General features: G+C 44.2%; 2 protein-coding genes across 12 annotated transcripts in view; one reads left to right on the plus strand and one right to left on the minus strand.

The window, feature by feature from the left end:
• AVPI1 (arginine vasopressin induced 1) lies at positions 1–8,468 on the plus strand. Of its 11 annotated transcripts, XM_019724820.2 has the most exons (5): positions 88–500; positions 1,579–1,777; positions 5,561–5,857; positions 6,330–6,485; positions 6,821–7,398. In XM_019724820.2, the coding sequence occupies exons 3-5, from the start codon at positions 5,571–5,573 to the stop codon at positions 6,978–6,980; spliced, it is 603 nt and encodes a 200-aa protein (XP_019580379.2). In that variant the 5' UTR covers positions 88–500; positions 1,579–1,777; positions 5,561–5,570; the 3' UTR covers positions 6,981–7,398. The 11 variants fall into 11 exon arrangements, 10 of the variants coding, with proteins under 10 accessions (XP_019580383.2, XP_074195365.1, XP_019580384.2 ...); XM_019724824.2 differs by lacking the exon at positions 1,579–1,777 and having other exon boundaries at positions 1–141; XM_019724825.2 differs by lacking the exon at positions 1,579–1,777 and having other exon boundaries at positions 12–149; positions 6,821–7,116.
• The window catches only part of PI4K2A (phosphatidylinositol 4-kinase type 2 alpha), a 25,857-nt gene continuing 9,469 nt past the window's right edge, over positions 8,452–24,839 (minus strand). The window contains exons 3-9 of the mRNA XM_019724817.2: positions 20,974–21,105; positions 20,427–20,580; positions 17,211–17,272; positions 15,667–15,766; positions 14,826–14,959; positions 14,292–14,351; positions 8,452–10,836 (exon numbers count right to left, since the gene is read on the minus strand). Of these exons, the coding sequence (XP_019580376.1) occupies positions 10,675–10,836; positions 14,292–14,351; positions 14,826–14,959; positions 15,667–15,766; positions 17,211–17,272; positions 20,427–20,580; positions 20,974–21,105 (804 nt within the window). The 3' untranslated portion in view covers positions 8,452–10,674. The remainder of the gene's footprint in view (positions 10,837–14,291; positions 14,352–14,825; positions 14,960–15,666; positions 15,767–17,210; positions 17,273–20,426; positions 20,581–20,973; positions 21,106–24,839) is intronic.

Raw genomic sequence — 24,839 nt, forward strand, 5'->3', positions numbered from 1 at the left:
GGAGTCTCCGCGTTCGATTTTGGAAGGCTCTCCTGGGAGCTCACACCAAGGTTCGGCTGAGGATTGGCTGTTCCTGGGCTGAGGATCGCTTTCTCTGGGGAACCACGGCTGTGACCGAGGTGGCCCGCCTCGGGCAGCCAGGTACGCAGGTCCGTGATCCGACTCACGCTGCATTTGGAGCGGGCGGGAGGGCAAACCGTCAGAGCCCGGATGCCGCCGGGACCCGAACTCCCAGGTCCATCTAGGGGCCGTTGTGCGAAGCGCCACGTCTAACCTCGAGGGCCGACCGGTGCTGGGGATGTCGCCGTGTAACCTCGGCCAGGATACCCCTCCCAATCTCTCGTCCTGTCGGTAAACGCCGCCTGGTTCTTGTGAGCACCTTCGCGGCAGAAGCCCGGTGCTGCGCCAGCCCTTTCGAAAGGCCAGGCAGGGGTTGGAGTAGGCGCATCTTAGCTTTCCCCATCCCGGTTTGAGGTCTGTCGGCGCTGCGCTTCAGTGTGGTGAGTAATCTTTCTAACTCCCCGCGGGGCCGTGGAGTGCGGAGGTACAGACGCTGGCTTGGAAGACCCGGCTTTCCATCCCTGCGCCTTGTAAAGCCCGCAGAAGCAGATAACAGGCTCCGGGAGGTTTCACTGAAGACCTCGGCAGCCATCTGGCGGGAACAAAAATAACAGTGGTAGAGAGCGTGGGCGCTGAGGTCAGACTACCTGAGTTCATATCTCAGCCTTATCACCTACTATCTGTGTGATTTTGAGCAATTTGCTTAACCTATCTGGGCTTGGCTTTTTCATCTGTAAAATGGGTGTAGCGGTAGTGCCTTCTCATGGGGTGTCATGAGGCTTAAGGAATTCACCGGTCTGAAAGTGCTGCTCTGCACGTGATTTGGAGCGAGGTGCCTCGATGGCAGCTACGATTTAAAAGTCCACAAATAACTCCATTTCCTTTTACCCTCTTCTCCCTAGAGTGAAGGGCCCTTTTGAGGGAGTTTCATGATAGTGATGAAGATGAAAATGACAGTGATTCTATCGTCCCTGGTGCTTAAACAGCCTTTCCCTTACAGCATTCATTCATGAAATAATGTACTGGGATGGATGCTTTTGCATACTCAATCTCCTTTAACCCCTGAGGGTTATTTTCACCATTTTGATGATGAGCAAACTGAGGCCGGGGAAAACGGGCTTGCCAAGGTCACCCCGTTATCAGTGACAGCCAGAATTCAGGGATCTTTAAATCTTAAAAAGAGTTATTTCTAGATCTAGTAGGAATTTTTTCTAGGTCGTATCTGAGAATTGGTGTGGGGAAAGAGCCCAGTTCCTTTCTCGACCTTCCAGGACACAGATTTGGACACCAACGTATGTTCAGTTCTCTCAGGCATGCCTGGCTGAGGCTAGGCCCTTCCGGGTGGGGGGCCCACACGGCAGTTTGGACTGGGCCTCCCACTTGAGGATCCACAGATTTTGGCTGCTGTCCAGTGGCATGTCTGTGCAGGGAAGCAGGCCAGGGCCACAAGTGTTGATTTGGGCCTTGGGCCAGACCCTGCCGTTCTTTTTCTAAGAGGCCCTTGGTCTCTGATTACAGATTATTGCCACCACCATGGTTATCCGAAGGAGGGGAGCTGAGGAGTCAGTTGCTGCCTAGCTCACACAAGTGTATTCTGCCTCTCATGATTACTTGCGCCTCCGAGACCACGGTGGACATAGGTGTCTGAACGAGCTTCATATGTTACAAAGAATGCTCAGTTGTGCACCATATTAATATATTGCAAATTCATTGCATGGTGAGTCACTTTTTAAAATATATATCTGTTAGAGCCCTACAGTTCATTTATTGCCTGTTTCAAAACAAGTTGAACTTTGTCACTTTCCACATTTGGTATTTACTTTTGGGATTCATTTTTAACCTAGTTTATGTCAAACTGAAGTATTTTGCAATTAGTCTTTAGTCATTTGTTCCCAGACCCATGCTTATCTTTTATGTCAGCTCTGAAATGAAAGATTCATTTGTAATCTTTTAATAGCCCTGTGGTTTCATTGTTCAAGTATACATTGTCTTTCCTAGATTCAGGTCTTCTCCAGGAAATGAGGGGGAAAGTAACCATTTAACACATTGAATGAGACTGGAAAAATTTCTTCTGCTAGGTGTTCTGATTCAGTTTTCCATCTAATCCCACCTGATACCCACTGATTTTTATTCCCAGCCTCACTCTGCTGTCTGAATCTCAGGATGGGAAGCAGAGTGTAGCCTGAGGGGCGTCAAAATCTGAGGGGCCCCCACCCCCGTCAGGTTCATGGAGGGTATGGTTGAGTCTGGAGTTTCAGACTCTTCCAGGTGGTTTTTCTTTGTGCATTTGTAACTCAACTGTCACTCCGAGGCTGGAGGTCGGGCCTTGCAGACCTGGCAGAGGTGACGGGACTAGCTGGGAAGTCAGGCTCCAAGCCATTTCCTCCCTGAGGAAGCTGCTGCTGTTTGATCCTGTTGCCATTCTCTCTGAGGGGAGGATGAGATTGCCTGAGTCTGAGACAAGGGCCATGAGGCTTCTCTCACCACCCAGACCCCTCTAGGCCATAGCCAGCCTAGGTCACTAGTGCTTTAGAGCGGTGAGTTTTCTGCCTGGTATTAGACCCTGACCCCAGTGCCCACAGCAGCAAAACAGTGTCTGGCCTCAGTGGAAGACTGAGAAGGGGAGCTACTTGTTGGGGAGTTTTCTGGCACCTAGTTAGCCAGACCTGTCCACACAAGTTGCTCCTAGGCCCTGGCAGACAAGCAAACCCACCTCTGCTTCCATACAGACCTAGCTTCATCGTGGAATCCTTGACTCTCAACACTGGCACATGCCCTCAGAGGCCATCAGCATCCATCTGTTCTTGTAGGTATAAGAGGGAAACAGGCCCACAGCGGCATGGGAAGTGCCTGAGGCTTCTCAGCCACTGAGTGGCAGAACTGGGGCTCGAACCCCATCCTCTGATTCATAAGCCATGGCATTGTGCCCTGGGCTGGGTTGCGGTTCCAGATTTCATTTGTGGAAGGGAGAGATCTTCCTCTTCACAGTGCCATGGGTTCAAGGCTGGGACAGCCTGTCACCAAGTGAACAGCCCTGACGTCAGTGAAAAGATGAAATAAATTCCACACCCCATCCCTGCCTCAAGTGTGGTATAGTCAGTGTTTTTCCTTTCCACTGGTGTGTTTCCCTCTGTGTGAATTGGGTAGGAATGAATACTAATAATGAAGCACTCCTCACAGAAATGATGGGAAGAAATGTGCTTTGAGCTGGTTCTGGCCTTGGATAAGACACTGGTACTTATATCTGAGTCTCCCGGCTTCCCTTTGTTCCGCTGTGAACTGGGGTGAGGGTAACAGTGCCTGGTTCCTGGAATTGTTTTGAGGATGAAATGATATCATGCATATTGCCTGATTAACAGAATAAATGCCCTATAGTTAGCTTTGATTTCTGCTTATCAGTCTGAAGGTGTTACTTGGTGACTGTTGTTTTTCAGTCACAGTATGTTTATATCATCCAGTTCTGGGGGTTTAGTTACCACATACATACTAGGTTTTTAACAGGATTCCCATAATAATGCCTAAGGAGAGGAGGTTTTAAAATTCCCATTTTCCACATAAAAAGCACAATTTTTATGAAGTTAATTTATCTGAAAGTCTTCTGCAGGGTTAGTTATTAAATCTTTTGAAAAGAGAGTGGGGTTCTTATGATAGAAGGCCTAGAAAGTGGGGCAGGGGAGTGTGGAAATTACTGGAATAGAGCGGGAAGGCCAGGGCAAGGGAAGAATGGTCTGAATAGGATGAGGAGAGGGCTCAGACTCGCCAGCGAACAAAAAGATGAGAGTCAGGGGTACTTCTGCAAGTGGGCTGAGGAGAGGAAACCAGTAATGCTTTTATTTGTATTATTCTGTTACGTTTGCATTTTTACAATGAGCATGTACATTTTCCTTTTCCCCTTTTTAAGCTGTTGCTGGTTAGCAGATCTCTCTGTAGCTCGCTGTGGAATGAGGTCTGACTTATCAACCAGGCCCTCCCCATTAGGCTAGGGCTGTGAGCAGCAGAGGGAACACGGCAGGCCCTCAGCTGGCTCAGGGCAGACTGCTTGGAGGAAAGGAGGGTCCAGTTCACACCCAAGTACAAAAGTCAAGGAGGCCAAAAAGAGGGGCATTTGCATTTATTTAGCACTTGTTGGGTACCTGGTATCATACCAAACTCATTTAATCCTTACAACAATCCTGAGAAGTGCTTATCAGCTCCATTTGACAGTTAAGCAGGCAGGCACAGGGAGGTTGACTAACTCGCTGAAGTCACAGCTGGGCAGGTGGCAGAGCTGGGATTCAAACCCAGTCCTTGGTCTTTCTTGTCTCCAGTCTGGTTTCCAATCCCATGGCTTTGTCAGGCTATACCAGAGACAAGGATAAGCTGGGTGAACCTCTTACGCCTTTATTGTTGAACGTGAACTAAGCAGAACTGAGGGAGATGATTTAATTTTCATTTCTTGGATATGGTGCGGGGACATCAACATGAGCCTTTTATTGAATTTTCTTAGAAGTTTCAGCCTCTTCCTTGATACTGTATTGTCATCCTGTAGCCTCTTCTGCCCCTTTCTCTCTGTGAGCCTTTGGACTGTAGTTCAATTTGATTGGTCTATTTCATACTGTTTGCTAAATTACATGGACTTGGTTCATCCGCAAGGTCTTAAAAATAGGTGGTGGGATGACTTGTCAGTTTTATAGATGGACAAACAGACTAGTGGATCAGGCTCTGTTCTTCATGCTGTGTGTCTTCACTCCGTCCTCACGGCAGCCCTGCCAAGTAGGTCTGAGTACAGCCGATCAGTTTACACAGGAAGCAGCTGGGGCATGCAGGGCCACCAGCCCGTAAGCGGTGGAGGTGACTAGAAGTGGGATTCCCACCCAGGTAGCCCAGCTCCTCAACCCCTGACTTTTGTGCTGCACAGCCTGGGCCCCAGCATTAGCGATCTGGATTCTGTTCCTCAGTCTCCTCATCTATGAAGTGAGGAGGATGCAAGTACATACTTCATAGGGCTGCTGTGTTTACATTTCAACATTACGTGAACACGGCTCTGCCAGCGGTGCCTGACCTGTGAGAAGTGCTCAGCACATTTCCGCTGCTGCTGCTGGAGTTATCATTAGGACCTGGATATCCTGGGCACTGCCTGGACTTTAAAGCCAAACAGACCTGGATTCTATTTCTGGCTCTGCACTTACACAGGGCTTTGACTGCGGGAAAGTCATTTAACCTCTGAGTCACATTTCTTCATCTGGAAGGTGGGGGTAAACAACTCTTACCTCACAGGTTTCTGTGACTCTTAGGTAAGTTAACACACGTGTCAGACACAAGCACTCTGTAATAAAAGTTTGGCTATTGTTATTTCCCCAAGGTGCCCTGGGAAATTCGAGCGATGTTAAGATAAGACTTACTCTACTTTGGCTCCTGGAAAATAAGTAGAACCACCAGAAGTCCTTGCATTAGTCAGGGCCCCCAGGTTTGGGAAGGACCTGCTGAGCTGCTGATGTCCCTCCATGCTTTCCATCCTCAGAGCACTCGGGATGGGTACCCCAGCCTCTGTGGTGAGTGAGCCACCCCCTTGGCAGACCCCGACGGAGGCCCGGGGTCGCAAGCAGGCCTCGGCCAACATCTTCCAGGACGCCGAGCTGCTGCAGATCCAGGGCCTATTTCAGCGCAGTGGGGACCAGCTGGCTGAGGAACGGGCGCAGATCATCTGGGAGTGTGCAGGGGACCACCGCGTGGCAGACGCCTTGAGAAGGCTTCGTAGGAAGAGGCCCCCAAGGCAGAAACTCCTGGGCCACTCGCTGCATCACTGCAGACGGCTCAGGTAGGTTCCTGGGCCTGGAGGGCTGAGGGAAGGAGAGCACTAATGATGCCCATTCCACCCTTTCCTGGCTGTGGGACCTGGAGCTACCGACCTGCCCTCATTGTAAAGTGCCATTGGGGTTGCTGCAAGGTCTACACAGTGCCACATGGTTGGCACTTAAAAGGCGCTGTTACTATTGGAGTCATATATGACCCTGTGAACTCCTGGGGAAAGGGGTGCCTGCGTCCTATCAGTGCCACTTCATTTCACAGTGATTCTCATCTAGGTGGGAGGGACTATTGTTTAGAAGGGGAAAAAAAATCCTGTGTACCTATTATTGAACAGGTAACATTCAAAAAACAACCTGGTGAAGCTCTCGGCTGTGGGATTCTAGAGAATATAGCACAGCAAAGTACTGCAGAGGCATCAAAGGTTACAAATTGTTGGGAAACTTGACCTTACACTTTCTCTAGTCATCTTCCTCTTTGCTTAGGTCACTGCCAGCCCAGGAACAGGGAGCCCCCCGAGACAGAGCTGAACCACACGGCCTAACCAACCACTACAGGTGTAGTCTGGGCTCCATTCCTCTGCTGCCTTCTCTGGGGCCCACAACCAGAACATCAGACCTGAACAGGCCTTCTGAGATCAGGTCCATATTAACTCCAATTGATTAATAATCCCTACTTGACACCTTGCTAAGGATACTTGGTTCCTCCAGTCTTATATCATGACTGACTAATGTCTGCCATGAGTATCAGATGAAGAAATGGAGAAATGTTGAGTATTGCACACCCTGATCTAGTCTAAGTCTCTTTACAAAAGAGAAATCTGAAAGCTTTGCCTTGTCATGTAGCTCCCAGTGGGCAGAGAGAAGACCACAGCCTTTGTCTCCTTTTGTCCCAATAGTGTTTTAGTGCACGTGACCAAAACCTGTCCCCATTCTGTCCTTCCTATTGATGTTGCCTTATTACTCGTTCCCTGCAGAATCCCAGAGCCCCACGCTCCAGCGGTCGACCCACAGAGCAGTGCCACTGAGATGGCTTCCGGCGATCAGTATCTGAACTCTAGGAGGACAAGTGCCAGGATCCGCCGGAATTGGAGGAAGCCAGGCCCCACAAGCTACCTCCATCAGATCAGACACTGATCCAGGGAAGGGGCTGGGAATGGCAGTATCGGAAATCATAGGGACTTTTGCCAAAGGGACTGGGGAGGCGAAGGGGAGAAAGAGAGACTTGAGGCAGACGGCCCCACATGCTGCTACTGGCCTGCTCAATTCAGGAAAGGACTGAACGTGTCCACTGAGCTCTAGTTATGTGGGACCCACTCCTCACCAGGAGACACAATGAACATCTTGCCTCGACCCTTCCCCATCTAACACTATGTACCTAGGCTGCATGATATTCCCCTGGGAGCCAAGTGAGGGACACTCAGACTGAGCACCACATCATTCCTGCTACTAACCTTCCTGCTACTATGATCCGTGATCCAGCAGCCTGTCCCGCCACACAAGGAAATTGTGGTTTAAGTGGCAAAATAAAAATAAAAAACATTTGCATCAAGAACTGTGTGAGTCTGTCACAGAAGGGGACAATACCAAAATGGGTGCTCTGGAGCCAGCGGGTGAGAGTTTAGGCTCATTTCAGGGAAGGGGTGTGTGTTCCCAAGGAGAAAATAGGGCTGGCCTCCTTTGCTTTCTCACTGCCATCCCCTAGAGCCCATGCCGAAGCCTTTTCTAGAGGCTGGCAGATGGGGAGAAGGAAGCATCTCTGGGCAGTCCTGAGCCACAGGAAAGAAGAGGGTTCTTGGCCCCTGGCCAGCTCTAGAAGAGGGAAGGCTATTATGGTCCGCCCTGCAGAGTGGGCAGTGAGCCTGCAGTCACAGTGGGTGCCAGCTCCTCAGCTGGCTTCTTCATTCCCAAGGGCCAACCATCCGGAAGTGGGTCAACAGCTGACCCAATCATTCTTGAGCCTCCTGCATTATCTGAGGCTTCCATAGCCTGAAAAACCCTGGGGTGAGGATTTTTGATTACTATTCTGACTTTGCCTCAAAAGAAGCATAATACGCTCATTCGCATTCAGCTCTCCCCCCACCCATCCTATCTGCTGGATTAGCATCCACTAAAAGGAGCCGGGGTTCAAAGTGCTCCAAGCGGGAGGTGATGCACACAGAGCAGGGCTGCCCTCTCATGGCCAAGAAGAGAAGCCCATCCACATTCCTTATCCCAAACCCTTGGGGCTAATGATTTTGGAATTCAGCATTTTGTTGGCTCTCAGGAAGTAGTCAGTGCAGATCCTGAATAATCCCTAGTAGGCGAACATCTCATAACAAAACATCAATATTTCTGCAACAAATGTTCACACTAAGAGGGATATATGATGATTACAAATAGCTTCACATTGGTGTAGGCTCAGGTCAGTTTTGCTGTCAAATGAGTTATGAAAATATTTTTAGTTTTCAGAGAATTAGAACTTTGGAAATGAGGACCTGTATTTTTCCTACTAGAGGAAAATAAACTCAGGAGCCCTAACTCAGCAACTCCATGGAAAAGCAGTATTCTTTGTTCTTAAAATTGTATTCTACCTTGTCTACCTTCCACCAAAAAGAACCTAGACAAATAAAGATCAGAATTGGACTTGTTATTCATACATTTGCATTGATTTAAATACATTACATACAATTTCTACAGTGCATTAGAACAATACAGAGGCAGCAGGACTCAGCCCAGCCGCTACTCCCTGACACTGGGGGACAGCGCCTATAGCTGGCAGAGGGCCAGGCGATCCCATGAGTGCCACCCAGAAGCCTGCCCTGGCACTCTGCCCCTGGCTCTCCCAAAGTCCACATTCAAGGCAACCTGAGTATAGGCTTCAAGGAGAACAGAGATAGGCCAGGAAAGGATGCCCCCCACTCAGGCCTGGGACCAGCCCCCTTGTATGTTGGACCCAATTTCCTTCTCCTCACAGAGCTGGTCTGGATGAGGGCAACATGCAGACCTGTTTGGCTGAGGGAGCAAGCAGGCTCCTCAGGCTCTCTTGACACCCAGGTAGGGAGCTTTACCACACGTTTGTGTAAAGATGTCTATGGAGAGCTAAACACACCTGGGTCCCCTTCTGGCTTCTGGGAGCCCTGCTGCTCCTGCAGTCTGAGGGCAAACATTCTCACAAACCTGGCCCCCAAGACTAGTGCCAGGTCAGCTGACTAGGATTGTCAGGGCTGGAGAGCTGTGCCGTCATGTACATCGCATGTACATCCAGCTCCCAGAGACTTCGTGTCAGCTGGACAGAAGCCCAGGACAAGCTGTGTCCCACGGGCTGGAATGGAAGGGGCCCAGCCTGGTCCTGGCATAGCTGAGGAGAGGGCTGCACATCTCTGCTCTGCCTCCTGGATGGCGGGAGCTGGGCAAGCAGAGGGCACACAGCCATAGTCCTTGCTCCCTTTCTTTGGTTGTTTTTCAAACCTTCATGATAATCTTTCCAAGACTGATTGACCAATCGCCAGATACCAGAAACTTGCAGAGTCCAATAGCACAGGGTTGACCCGTAGCCACAGATGGCACCCTCTTAACTACGTCCTGAGGCCGTTCTTTGCTTTGGTGTAGAAAGGACTCAGACACCCAGCAAGGGGGACAGCTGAAGGAAGAGAGACATGGAAGCAGGAAGATGCACACCGAGCTGGGCAGGTACTGGGAAACAGTTTGAAGGTCTCTCTCCTTTGGGTCCCACCTTTCTCAAGAAGCCATGGAAAAACTGGCCTGGAACAAGAAGTCAGGGAGCAAAGGGCAGCTACCAATTAGGCAGAATACAAGTCCTGTTACCTCCACAGTCCTAATATCCTGGTCTCTTAGCTGAGACCACTCCAGAACCCAGACTGAAACCCTAAGTCAAAAGAGTTGAGGAAAACTATCTAAAATAAGAGGAACAAATTAGAGGACTGAGAGTTTATCACCTGTGCTGAGGATAGAGGACTCAGGAAGCAAGGCTGGGGTGACTTTGCCATAGACCAATTGTAGCTCCCAGCATACACTCACGCCACACAGATCACATGTAGTGCTGGGGAGTCCACATCCTCCCTCTTGACTTTGCCTGAGTGGTAGGTTAGCCACAGGCCTGCGCTAGAGTTTGGGTCCCTAGCAGGGCAGAGAGCAGAGCCGATCTATAGGGTCATATACAGAACAGCTGGGAGGTCTAAAGCAAAAGTACTCCCGCCATGCAAATTGCATTTGGAGGCTTTTTAGTCAGCCTATTGCACTGATAGGAGAAGGGGAAGACGACCCGGCAAAAACCCAAAGGAAGGGTGTGGCTTCTGTGTGTTCCAGCTGCCAGTCACCCGGCTGCCTCGGTCCACGGGCGTGAGGGAACTGCGAGGCAGCTGACCATCTGGGTTCATGCAAATGTAGGTCTGGATCCGAGGTTTCTGACATGAGAGGAGCCGGGATTCTACCTGGGTTTTGCTAATAGTATTTCAATTTGTTTGTTAATTGTTTGTTTGTTTCTGATGCAGAATATAATGAGGAATTGCTAGAGAGCAGAGTATCGGGAGGAAAGGGAATTCCCCAGCCTGCCCCCAGGAGACGCTGGAAGGAAGATGCTCCTTCCCCGGCATCTGGACTCCTTGCATGGAGCTCTAGCCCTGGCAGCACTTAGGAGGGCCCACCAGCACTTACTGTCCCTCTGACTGTGCTTCTCCCCGTGCTTGGGAAAGTCCTGAGGGGGTGGCGAGCAGAGAGGGAGGACTCTCGAGGGCACTGCTCTTTCCTCTGGCTTCTCTGGCTTTTCCTGCAACCCATGCCCCAGGCTTCCTCCCAGCCCAAGTCTCAGACACTGCGCCTTTGTCTCAGGCTACCACCAGGAAAAGAAAGGCTTCCGACTCTGAAAGCTCTGTGTGTAGGACTCGTTAGCAGACCGCTGGTGGGAACGGGCCGTCTCAACAATCACGGGTGGCATCTGGACCAGGTGCAGGGGACTCTTGTTATCTTTCAAGGCCTGAGTCAGATTTAGGATCTGCAGTGGGAAAAATGAGATCAGTGAGGCTCAGGCCTAGACCTCCAGCTCTGCCTCTGAAGGGAGACTGGCAGAGAGAGCGCTCCTACAAATCAACAAAAACATCAACAGCACATCAATGGAAAACTGTACAAACAGGCTATTTACAAAAGTAGGAATATAAGCGGGCAATATATAGAAAATGGAAACCTCTCTAGTCATTTTAAATTACAAATTACAAGCATCTCCTGTTTTTCGCCCTTGTAGTCAGCAAAGGTACAAAGACGACAGTTAGGGAGAATTCAGAGACATGGCTGTGGAGCTAGATCACGGGATAATCTTTCAGAAAGGCCAGTGGACAATAAAAGCTTAAATGTGAATAGGTTTCTGACTCAGCAATTCCATTTTCAGGACTAAGGAAACAGTCGTTCACAGGCACCAAACACAGTTTCAACCAAGACAATCCAGTATTGTTTATAAAGTGAAAATGATATAAATGCCCAAGAGTATGGGATCAGTTAATAATTTAAGGGATAAGGAACAATTTAAAAAGATACTTTATAGTGTGGAAAGCTGATCACAATTGTTATTAGATATAAAAGAAAGGCGATAAAGAACCAGTATTATAATGTGACTCCACATTTATTTTCTAAAATACTATCTTCCTATCTACCTATCTGCAGAGAAAAAAAAGCCTGGAAGTTGGCATGATTACATCTGAGCCAAGGAATTATAGGTGATATTTATTTGTTTATTACTATTTATCCTTATTTTCTGATTTTCCTACAAAGACCATGTATTTTAAAAAGCCAACATTTCAGTTGGATTCTCCTTCTAATGCTGTCTCTTCATCTTTTTATTTAAATAAAATGTTTACTTTGGAATAATTAATAATTGTAGATTTATAGAAAACTTGCAAAGATAGTACAGAAAGTTCCTGTATACCATTTACCCAGTTTCTCCTAATTTCAACATCTTATATAACCACGGTACATTCAGTAAAACTAGGAAATAAACATTGGAACATTACTGTTAACCAAACTCCAGACTTAATTCAGATTTCTTATCTTTTCCAGAAAGTGCTTTTTCTGTTCCAGGATTGCATCTAGGATACCACTCTGTATTTAATTCCTTATCAACTTTTGTCTGTATTTTAGAGATCTCAGATGTGTCCATGGGGACACATTTTCTCTCCCTTGTCAAAATGAGAATACCATTTATCTTCTCTGGTAGGATAGCACAAAAGCTGAAGCTGTCCTATGATGGCCGCCTTTAAACAACTAATGTTGACGATTTGCATGGCCTGGCCCCTCAAATCACACAGACACACAGCCCTCAGGCCAAATATCCTTGGCCCACAGAGGCTGCCCATAAAGAGGCAGAGATTCACCTGGAACAGAGGTCAGAAGTCAGAAGTGGATCCTACCAGTGATTTATTCATTTTTTAATTACTTGTTTTGGCACTTGTCTGCATCCTACATTGCGTCAAAGAGCTTTGTGCACAGATCAAAGTAGAGAACTAAAAGGAGGCTCAAACAGATGGTGCGGGAGACCACCCAACTTAAGAGACAGGATTTTCAACCTGCTCTGGCTGGGTCTTCCTGTGCTTCCTTTGGTTCTTTGGGTTAAAAGCTGCTTTTCATGCATGCTGAAGTATGGGGGTAAAATGTCAATTGTCTATTACTTCTGTGTTTCCCCCAAAATAAGACCTAGTTGGACCATCAGCTCCAATGCGTCTTTTGGAGCAAAAATTAATACAAGACCCGGTATTATATTATACCTGGAATTATATTATATTATATTATATTATATATTATATAAGACCTGGTCTTATATTATATTAAAATAAGACCAGGTCTTATATTAATTTTTGCTTCAAAAGATGCATTAGAGCTGATGGTCAGGCTAGGTCTTATTTTCAGGTAAACATAGTTACTTTCAAAAGATTTGGCCAAAAAAAAAAAAAAAACTATCTAGGGAGAGAGACAAATTATATAGCTATAGATATCAATCAGATAGATAACACATAGATAGTAGATAAAGCAAATGTGGCTAAATGTAACAACTGGTGAGTCTAGGAGAAGATCCTATTATTTCAACTTTAGTGAGGTTTGAAATTTTTCAAATTAAAAAGTTGAAGAAAAATTTATAGCAGGCACATAATAATGTTAAAGAATAAAGAATAATGCAAATGTTACTTGAAGAGGTTTTGCCTCAGACCCTGCATTCTTTATCTAACTCCTAATCAGAAGCCTTTCTGGTGAGCAACAGGTACCACTCAAGTCCATCTTTCTGGGGGTTCTTCACTCTTCCCCGTAGGCTCAGGGCCCCTGTACAGCCCACTCTGTGATGACAACTCAGGTAGGTAGACGGTTGTAACCTTCTTTCCCAGCGGTTATCAGATTTCTGTAAGGCAGAGGCCCATTTTGCTTTGGTGTGTGATTGGTCAGCAAGTAAGGATGTGACTGATAAAGTGGGCACTTCCACGCTGGAAGGAGCTTCATGCTCCTGAAACTTTATGGTGTTCTATTGGCTAACGCATATTCAGTATTTCAATCTGCCAGGCACTACTCCAACTGTTTTAAATCATTTATCTCCTACTAATCATATGTGGTAGATGCTGTTCTTAATGCCATGTTACAAATGGAGACAGTAAAAGAAGAATTAAGTAACTTGTCCAAGACCTCATAGCTAGTAAATGGCAGAGCCAGGATTCAAACCCAGGCACTCTGACCACAGTTTGTGCCCTTAACCACTAGGCCATCCCAGTTCTCTTCTGGAAGACTTCAAAGTGATAAGTAGAATGTCAGTGCCGATAAAGTTTTTCAACAACATTTCAAGCATATTGTTTACTATGCTTTGGAGGCTCAATAATGCCCTGGTGGTTTCCTTGGCTCTCTTTGAAGGTGAAGTGGAAAGAAATAATATGACATAACTATAGCAACGAAAAGTATAACCATAGCCAATAGATGAGTGCTTACCACATGCCAGGCATTATTTTCACTGAACACTTGATATGCATTATCTCATGTATCCTCTGGCCAACTCTGCAAAGTATTATTACTGTCCCATTTTATAAAGAAGGAAGCAGAGGCTCTTGTCCAAGGCCACAGAGCTTGCAAGCAGCAAAGCAGTCTGACTCCAAAGCCTAACTCGTAACCACCAAGGCACACATGGCCTGCCTTGAGCAACTTGAGAACAAGGGACCACTGGATAAATTTACCAATGAACTATCCAGCAACTGGCACAGAACTAAGCACATCGTACGTTCTCACCAAGCACCGAATACCACGGAGGAGGTGGGAGATTGGGGAGGGCTATCATTCCTCTCCCACTGGTTGAGGCAGAGTCACAAATATGTATGGTATAGACTGAAAAGGGTACAAAATACAACCTTTACACATTTACTCAGCACGACCATATAACCCTCCCAGAGAGATCCCAGGGATGACACCAGGAGGCTGTCCCAGGCTTACCTGTCCCCGCATGACAGCAATCTGCTTATGAAACTGACCCCTGTCGAAACCAGGATCTTTCTGCAAAGGAAGGGCAGAAGGAGATAGAGCCTGCATGAATCCTTCCGAAGACCCCAATTAGAAACTTGCTAATAAAACCTACACAAGGCTTATGAGGCTTAGTGAAGTTAGCTACCACCCCATAAACTCCCCGTTTCACAGTTGGGGAAATAGAGAACATGTAAACATCTTGTCCTGAGTCTCATTATTAACTCTAAGGAACTCTATGCTCCATTTGAAAAGGAGCTCGGCAGATACACTACAGCCACAGGACACACAGGATACACACCAGTGTGATTCATCACAGCTGCCAATTTTTTTTTTCCAAACCAAACCAAACTAAGTCCTGCTGTCCACATGTGGGAATCGTTCTTCACTGGCTAATGCAAGTCAGAAGGGTGTTAGCCACGCTCTCTTGGCTTGTATCATACCAATGAGGAAACCCTTCAGGAACTCCTTCTCTAAGGGCAGAAGGCTCCCCTTCCCAGGACTAACCTTGAAGAGTTCATACAGGTCCTCTTCCAAGTCCTTGACGAAGTTTGGGTCGGATATCTTTGGAAGAATCAGATCTTTGATCTCCTGAGAGAATGGGACTTTTGCCTGGGGCAACCAGGCCCAATAAAAAGGATCTGAAAAAAGGAAAGATCAAAAGCAAAGCTGGTGTTGAAAAAAGTCCCTTTCCATGTGTCCTCCACTGATCAGAGCAACACAAAAGGCAGAACACCCGTTTCTTGATATACGACAGAAAAGTTCTAAGAGCTGTGAACCCTAACAGTTACACAGTAAGTGGAGGAACCAGGGTTCAAACCCAGGTCTGCCTAATCCCAGGGCCTGTGCTCCTTCCCAGATATTACATGACATTCCAAGAAGCAAGCTATTGAGAAAAAATTACTTGCCCCTGAGACACTGAGAAGCTGTTTTTGAAAAGCCTAACTAGTGCTGCAAAGGGGCCAGTGGACCCCGACCTGCATCTCTCCCTCTATCTAAAAGTTTCTCTGTTATAACGGGGCAGGGGCTGGCTTCCAGGATGTCAATAAGGAAGACAGAACACTGACAGTAGCTTATATTTAGTCCTCAGAATAAGAAAAATGCAAAGCAGAGATGAGAAAACTCAACTCTATGCTTCTAATGGGAATGTAAGGTAAAAATTATAGTAATAGCTTACATTATGGAGTCGTTGCCATGTGCCAGCCATTGTGCTAAAGTGCATGAGCTGCATTATTTCATTAATTCTTAGAACAATCCTGTGATACAGGTGTTATTATCTACCTCACACAGACGAGAAAACTGCGACAGAGCAAGAGAAAAGGCAGACCACAGTGGTCCTGAGACTTACACGCCCTCCAGGAGTCAGGGTGCTTCAGGGGGAAAGCCAGCCCATTGTCTATGGCAGCCACCTTGATAATAGGCTCTTTCACCACTACCCAGTCTGTGTCCTAAAGAGCAAGGAAAGACTAAATACTTCGAGTCACATGTGCCTCAGGCCATTTAAAGTAGCAGCAAAGCATCCCATCTCAACCTCCTCAGGCACCAGTCATTATTCAACCTCTGAACCAGTTTCCACATTGTTACCTGAACTTAGTACACTTATGGCACCTCTAACTTGGCTTGTTCAAGGTTCTCAGAGTCCCTTCCTCATCTTAGAAAAAGTGCATTTCCCCAGCAGTTGCCACAGTCGTTGGTAAAAAGGGAAACGACACTAACAAAAGATAACTATAAGCCATTCCTCCTAGGGAAAGGCAATGAGATTCCTGAGGATATAAAAAAGAAAAGGAAAAAAAATCAGAATCAGTTGGTCAAGGTCCTCCTGTGTGGACGCTGACTCAGATGCCACTTCATTTGTGGTAACCATATTTTTCCAATGAGATAAGAGAACCATGGAAGACAACAGTTGGCTACTCTTGCACAAGGGAGTCTGTTCCCCTGCTTCAGTGATACATAAAAAGGACAAGAGCTGAATGTAAAAAGAGGGGGGCAGGCTGCCTGTAACAGCCTTCATCAAACTTTCTCAGGCTCCACGCTTCAGGTTCACTGGTGCCATCACAGGAATAGGGCACCTGGGCCCAGGGCACCTGCATCAGAATCCCCTGGGATACCTTATGAAAAGTGCAGAATCCAGAGTTTTACCCAACCTAATGGGGGAAAGAATCTGTACTATTTTTAATAAGTGATTCAGATGTACAAAATTTGAGAATGACTATGAAAGAAGGAAGTAAAGACACTATGAAGATGTGTTACCTAACCTTATTGCGGTAAACATTTCACAATATATACGTGTATCAAATCATCCCATTGTACACCTTAAACTTACACAGTGCTATATGTCATTATATCCCAATAAAGCTAGAAGAAAAAAAAAAGACATTATAAGGATTAAAAACCAGCATCACTTTCCTTCTCCAGGTAGCCTTCCTATTAATTTTTTAAAATGTGCAGGCTGAGAGGGAGACAGAAGTGTGGTGAAGTATGAAAAGAATGAGAGAATAAAGAAAGCTGCAGGAAGCAGCTTTCTTTAAACTGATGTTCTGTGGAATTGTGGTCTGTTGTGAAAAAAGTGTTCCCTGGTCAAAAAAGTTTAGAAATCACTGGGCCAATTAAAATTAAACAGGTTCATTTAATGCACAACTTCTCAGATCTTTACTATGTTACTGTGTGTTATGAATCTCTAAGAAAGGCATAAAGTATGTCTCAATCTTGTTTGAACTTTTCTTCAGTCTATTCCTATTAATATCATTTAGTAGCACATTCCTTAATAAACAGATAGAGGAAAACTCTACCAAATATTAACCTATCAATTTTAAACACATTTGCTATCCTAATTCTTCTGAATGCATATACTCCACCTCATCTTCTTCTTTATTATATAGAAGAACCTCTTACCCGAGAGCTAGAACTATCCATCGGATAGTCATATTTAATCAGCCAGTTGTCATTGCCTCGATCTGTGAACAGAAATATAAAGTTAGCAGAAAAAACTAGGGCAACTTTCATTTTCATGATGAAGTAGGTGTTTTGGACACTTGGACGAATCATTCTACTGAGAACACTACAAAAAAAATGGATAAAATATTTTAAAATGTCTTGGAGGCTTTGGAAGTTTGAAGAAGACCATTACGAGTTAGTATCAAGATCTGGAAGAAAAAGGAAATCCAGAAAAGAAGTCCAGCATTTGTGGCTTCTTTTCCCATAGAGTATCTACTGATTTGGGAAGAGGCTAAGAGGTAGGATGATTGGTTAGTAAAAGTTGACTATTCGTTCATTTGTGTATGCTCAGAAAGTCTCCATAATTATTATTAATGACAACAGTATTGCCTTACACTTTATATAAATGTATTCATATATGCATATATACATAAAATTATATATGTATCTGTTTATACATATATATAATTAAAACACATGACGTTAATAGTATAAAAGTCTGGAGATGGATAAATGAAGCTCAAGGTTTCTAAGATCTGTGCGTTGCCCAGGAAAATAGTAAAAGTACCAATTAACATTAAATTTGGAAAATCAAGAATTAACATGGTAATCTTTAGGGTAACTACCAAGAGAAAAGACAAAAAGTATACAACTTTAAGCTAAAAGGGGGAAAACGAAATAATTATAAAACAATTTAAAAGAAAGTATGAAAGAAGAGGAAAAAAGATCATAGAGAGAAAAAGAGAATAAAAAGGCAGAAAACAAAGAAAGCAAATAATGGTAGATAAAAATCCAAACATATCTATACATACATTATAGATAAATAAACTAAATGCTCTAAAATTAAAATATAACAGTTGTCTCATTGGATAAATAAAATTGATAAAATTTTAGCTATTAAAATTAAGGGGGAAAAAGGGAATATTCAAATTACTAAAATCAGAAATTAAAGTGGGGACATTACTACTGATTCTACAGCAATAAAAAGAATAAGAGAATACTATGAGCAACTATATGCCAACAAACTTAATAACTTAGATGAAACACAAAACCTATCAAGGCTAAACCACAAAGAAACAGAAAATTTTGAGTACAGCTATAACTAGTATGGAAATTGAACCTGTAATTTTAAAAAAAATCTCTCAACAACAAAAATATCTCTCAACAAATAATAGCCCTGGACCTGATGGCTTCACTAGTGAATTCTACCAAACATTTGAAGAACTAACACAAATCCTCTTCAAATTTCCAAAAAATGAGGAGGGAACACTCCATAACTCATTTTGGTATGAAGGTAATGAGGCCAGCATTACCTTCATACCAAAATCAAAGACAAAACAAGAAAACTACAGACCAATATCCTTTATGAATATTGATGCAAAAATCCTCAACAAAATACTAGCAAACTGAACTCAGCAGCATATTAAAAGGATTATACAATATAACCAATATTTATTGCTGGAATGTAAGGATAGTTCAACATATGAAAATCAATCAATGTAAAACAACACATTAACAGATTGATAATCTCAACTGATGCAGAAAAAGCACATGACAAAATTCAGTATCCATTCATAATAACAATACTCAACAAACTATGACTAAAAGGAAACTACCTCCACATAATAAAATTCATACATGAAAAATCCGTAGCAAACATCATACTCAATGGTGAAAGACCAAAAGCTTTTCCTTTAAGATCTGGAACAAGGTAAGGACGCCCATTTTCATGACTTCTATTTAACATAGTGCTGAAAAACTAGAGCAATTATGCAAGAAAAAGAAATAAAAGACATCCATATTGGAAAGGAAGAGGTAAAATTATCTCTGCAGGTGATATGATCATCTATGTAGAAATCCTAAAGATTACACACACACACACACACACACACAAACAAAAAAAAAACCTGTTAGAACTAATGGATAAATTCGGCAAAGCATCAGGATACAAAGTTACACAAACAACCGGTTGCATTTCTATACACTAACAATGAACAATCCAAACAGAAAATTAAGAAAACAATTCCATTTACAATAGCATCAAAAAGAATAAAATACTTAGGAATTAACTTAACCAAGGAGGTTAAAGACATGTACAATGAAAACGACAAAACATTGCTGAAATTTAGAAAGACATAACTAAGTGAAAAGATATCCCATGTTCTTAGACTGGAAGACTTCATATTGTTAAGAGGCCAATAATGCCCAAAACAATCTAGAGATTGAATGCAGTTCCTATCAAAATCCCAAAGATGTTTTTTTGCAGAAATAGAAAGAACTCATCCCAAAATTCATGTGGAATCTCAAGAGGTCTTCTTGAATAGCCAAAACAATCCAAAAAAAGAAGAACAAAGCTAGAGGACTCACACTTTCTGATTTCAAAACTTACAACAAAGCTATGGTAATGAAAATACTATGGTACTGGACACACTGTAAAGACAGACATACAGACCAATGGAATAGAACAGAGTCCAGAAATAAACCTTTACATATACAGGATCAAATGATCTTGACAAGGGTTGCGAAACCATTCAATGCGGAAAAGACAGTCTTTTCAACAAAGATGCTGGGAAAACTGGATCTCCATATGCAAAAGAATGAGATTAGACCCTTAGCTAACATCATATACAAAAATTAACTCAAATGGATTCATGACCTAAATCTAAAACAAAAACTGTAACATTCTTGGGGCCAGCCCAGTGGCTCAGGTGGTTGGAACTCCGTGCTCCTAATGCTGAAGGCTGCCGGTTCGATTACCACATGGGCCAGTGGGCTCTCAACCACAAGGTTGCCGGTTCAACTCCCACAAGAGATGGTGGGCTGTGCCCCCAGCAACTAACAACGGCAACTGGACCTGGAGCTGAGTTGCGCTCTCCACAACTAAGACTGAAAGGACAACAACTTGACTTGGATGGAGCTGATGAGTCCTAGGAAAAACACACTACTGTTCCCCAATAAATAAAACAAAGTCCTGGAAATACACACTGTTCCCCAAAAAAGTCCTGTTCCCCTTCCCCAATAAAATCTAAAAAAATAAAAAGGAAAAAGAAAAGAAGAGAAAAAAACTCATCCTGACCAGGCGCTCTGATATGATACCAAGGCCTGCAAGCCGCCAGGCTTCCCGCCATGCCTTACCAGTCTGGCACAGGGAGAGGACCACCCACAGCTGCTCACCAGTGTTGCGGATGATGTAATCCAGCACCACCAACCGCTCAAACTGCAGCAGTAGTTGGCGGTTAGTGTTCTCAGGGAGAGGTTCTGCTTCAAAACGCCGTAGCCAGTAGTCTGCATCTTTGTAGCCTTCAACAAAGAGCTGGAATGAACCAACCTACAACCAAGAAGGAAGGATAAAGGTATTTCCCTACAGTCCAAGTTCAAAGATCCCAGGGCTAAGCCAGGTACCCACTAAGGCTTTGTGGGTTTTATACCAGAGAAGGAAAATGTTTTCAAGATCTTTACTTCTTCATCTCCTTGCAAGTACAGGAGAAAAGGGTGACCGTGACTGCCCATCCTAATTCAAGAAACCCATCCAAATGGTCAAGAGGAGTAAAGTGAGAAAGTTAGGGTCTTAAGTCCTTGACAGAAATGAGGAAGACAGGAGCCTCGGGGCAGGCTATTCTCATACCCATATGCAAATCTATAGGCAACTTGCTTTGCCACTTGGATGGCTATGCCACTATGAAGCATCACCTTTCATAAGCCACACAGGTGTAGTCTGTACCTTTGGCGGTAGTCCAATGCGGTTAAACCGCTGCCCAACTTTTGGCACTTTCTCTAGTGCAAGCCGCTTGCCCCTGGACTTCACTCGGTCAATGGCACTATAGTTGAAGGTCTCACTGGCCAGGTATACTACCTACAGTGGAAAAAGAAGAGATACCTAGATTAGAGTCAAGTTTAAGGAACTATGGCAGAGAATAGCTAGATGCGCAGCAATATGTTCCTCTTCTAGGGCACAAAGAAAGAACGCATTTTTCTCAGCCTTCCTGGTGACTAAGATAGAGCTTTCCTGGTGGCTAGTTCGAGCCAATGGAATATGGACAAAGTGATATATGAACATCACTTCCAGGTCCGGCCCCTAAAATTTCCCTTGATCTGTATCTGTAGATGGAATGAAGGGCTCTGAGATAGCAGAGCCACATCATAAAAGGACTCTAGCTAGACCCCTTGTCACTACATGGAATGACATGGGACTAGGAGAGCTGCCTACCTGGCATGGAACTGTGATATGATCAAGAAATAAATTGTATATTACGTAATAAATTGCAGCTGTATATTATGTTAAACCACTGTGATTCAGGGTTGCTACAGCAGCTAACATGAATTATGCTGACTAATACAGCTACTTCTTGCGTTAAGAGAAAATGGTCCAATACCTATTTTCTCTCCAGATAAAAACAAATTGCAATTCATTCTATACATTTTTATCTCTTTTGCACTTTGTACTATGCACATTTATTCACATGAAAAAATAAACATTAAAGTTGGTTTTAATTTTTAGTGGATTGCTACATATTCATATTTATGCAGGCCATATCTGGAATATTACGCAAGAAATTAGTAATAGCAGCTGCCTCTGAGGAAGGAAATTGAGTGGCTGAAAGGGGTGGGAGGAACACTGAATTACTATTTGTTCCCTCTCCTGTGCCTTCTCATTTTAGCACTAGACACACGCATTGCCTATACAAAACAGGTTTTTTAATAGGCCATCAATATTACACTTGATCGTCAAATCATGGTGACATCACCATAATCCATAATCCATATGTACATCTATTATCACACTTTTCACATTGTCTTGTGATTATCCATATGTATATCTAACTTCTCTCTTAAGACTAATGAAATTAGGGGAGGAGGAGAACATACTCACATAAGCATTCCCAGTATTTAACACAGTGCCTGGCACATGCTCAAAAATATTTATTAAGTGAATGAATAAATGAGTTACAAATTTATTTCAGAGACAGCAACAAGTGGATTTTAGTATATAAATACCTGAAATCAAATTTCTAAGAAAATTCTTTTCCTAAGCCTTGCAAAATTCATTACAAGTAACAAATTATTTTGCCCATGAACCTTCTAGATAGAGGGAAGCAAAATAATTCCCCCTCACCCCAATCTATCCATCCATCCCTCCTACAGTGAATGTGCAAGGTACTGTAGGCTGGCAATTTCTACCTTACAAATCAGGAAACTCAGACACAGGAATAAAGGGATAAAAGAGCTTTCCTAAGACTATCTTGCCAGTTCCCACAGTAAAAAGCCTTGCTCTCTCAAGCCATAAACCACCTTTCCCACCGTCTATTTATTTGTAATCACTCTTTGCCACAGCCCCCTTTTTCTCTATAACTAATGAAACTATCATCACCTGAAACCTGACAAAAGCAGAGAGCAGAGAGAGCTAGCGAGTGAGAATTAGAGCCTTACTATTTGAAGCTCCATTGCAATGTGAGCCCCGTTTCCATAGTGACAGATGGTCTGATCAACTGGACAGAATCCTGTCACAAGGGTGGGGAGGTGGGGGGGAGATTTCCTCTTACTATTCTCCAGCAGCTGTATATTAAGCTTGCAAAGTTCTGTCTCATCTCAGTCTCATAGAAGACAAGTATTTTTGTTGTTGCTGACTTTTTGATGCAAAAGTTCCTCGGGCCTCATTAAGGTTCTCCAACAGGGAAAGAAGACCAGAGGTGGGGAAGAAAGGGATTGTGGGGGTTGACATTAATGATTACAAGTCATAAAAATACCACAGGCTAAGATGTATGGAGTGTTTACATTGTGCCAGGCACTGGGCTATGTGTTTTACATGGATTATCTTGTGTAATCTTAATAGCCACCCTATAAAGTTGGAACTATTTATATCCCTATTTTTATAGTGAGGACACTGAGCAGAGGCGGTGGGAGGAGCATGGTCTTAAGCGACTTGCCCAAGGCTTACCCAATAAAAAGCTGCAGAGCCAAAATTCAAACATAAGCCCTCTGATTCTTAGGCCCTGCCCTCCAGAAGTACAGGTGGCGCAGGCAGGCATGGGGCCAGGGGAGCTCTGCTATTTACCTAGTGAACAAAGGAAACTAGGTGTGATGAGCAAGGAGTATTTAAAAGAGCTTCTCGAGTTTAAGAGGGGCCTAGGAGGAGGATTTCAGGTTAAGCAAGAGATCTTAGGAGCATTAATTATTATACAGGATGGTCAAGTGTGCTGTTTAATTATAGGCACAGAGAAGAAGACGTAAGCGGAAGGGAAGAGCTGTGCAGAGCCAGGCAGTGAATCAGACGTCAGATGGGAGCTACAAACCTGGAATTGGGATCAGACATTCTCTCCTAGACCTGAAGTTGAGTGGGGGGAGGGAGAGGGTCTCTGGTATTGTTTCTCATGGTTTGACATTCCCTCACTGATTTCACTGGTACTTATGGAATGCTTACTAGAAGTGTAGCACTTTGCTACTTGCTGAGAATGGGAGAAGGAAATCTCAAGAAATGGTTCCTGACTTCTACAGACTCACAAACTAGTTTGGCTTATTGTTTCGAGTTTGGTGGCAAAGAAACAGACACAGTTAAACATCCACATGAAAACAAGCACATTTTCTTCTAAAATGCCCTGGGAAAACAAAAAACAGGTTTGAAGGAAAGCTCTTGTCTCCTCTCCAGTCTCTTTGTCCACAGAGTCTACTATGTAAACCTGTGAAGCAACCTTCAAGCTGGGGTTTTTTAATCTACGGGTATAGTCCTACAGGGTCAACGGATGGACTTCAACTGATCTATGAACCATCCCCTCCAATGACGTGCAAAACAATAATTGCAAATATGTGTTTATTTTCTGGGAACAAGATCTATAGCGTTCTTCAAATTCTCAAAGAGGATTAAGACCTAGAACTAGAAAGACACCCCTGCAGCCTTAGGGCATCAGATCAGAGTTCCACCTTAAGTTGTTAATAAACCTCAGGTAGCCACATACTCAGTGGGACCTGTCCTTAAATGTCCATAGGCTGACTAGCAGATTCATTCCCCTCCTAATCCCTGGAGTCTCACGGAATAAACACTCTGTGGTACAGCGGTTCTTAACCTAGCCTCAGTAAATTTCCTGATATTGTATGCAATTAATTCTGTATTTAAGCATTTCTGGGGAGTGGGAAGGGATATGATCCAGACCCTTCATTAAAACCTCGACTAAGGATGTAACACATATGTGTGTACAAATTCATTCTCAGTGTGGATTTTCCTCGGGGGACCCAAATTTTGTTATGTTCAGATAAGTACCAGAATCCCAGAGCATAAAGATGGGTGAGAAGAATTCCATGTCAGTTTCCTGTAGTGGTTCAGGCCAGATCTTTACTCTAACCCTCAGCCCATTCTAGAGTCCTCCTTGCCAGACCTTGCATAAGTGCTTGGCTGACATCAGCCAGTTTATTCTAGACTGCATCTAAATCCTGGAATGGTTTTAAGCTCAGAAATCTGAGAGAGCGAGTCACAAAAGCAGTTAGGTTTTTAACCAGCTTAGGCTTATCTGGAATCCAAAGATGCAGGGAGCCCACAAATGTGCATCAGAGGGTCAGGGAACTTCCTGAAATTGCAAAAAATGTATGTGTATCCTG

The sequence above is a fragment of the Rhinolophus sinicus genome, linkage group LG07, assembly GCF_036562045.2.
Source record: "Rhinolophus sinicus isolate RSC01 linkage group LG07, ASM3656204v1, whole genome shotgun sequence".
NCBI classification, from domain to species: Eukaryota; Metazoa; Chordata; class Mammalia; order Chiroptera; family Rhinolophidae; genus Rhinolophus; species Rhinolophus sinicus.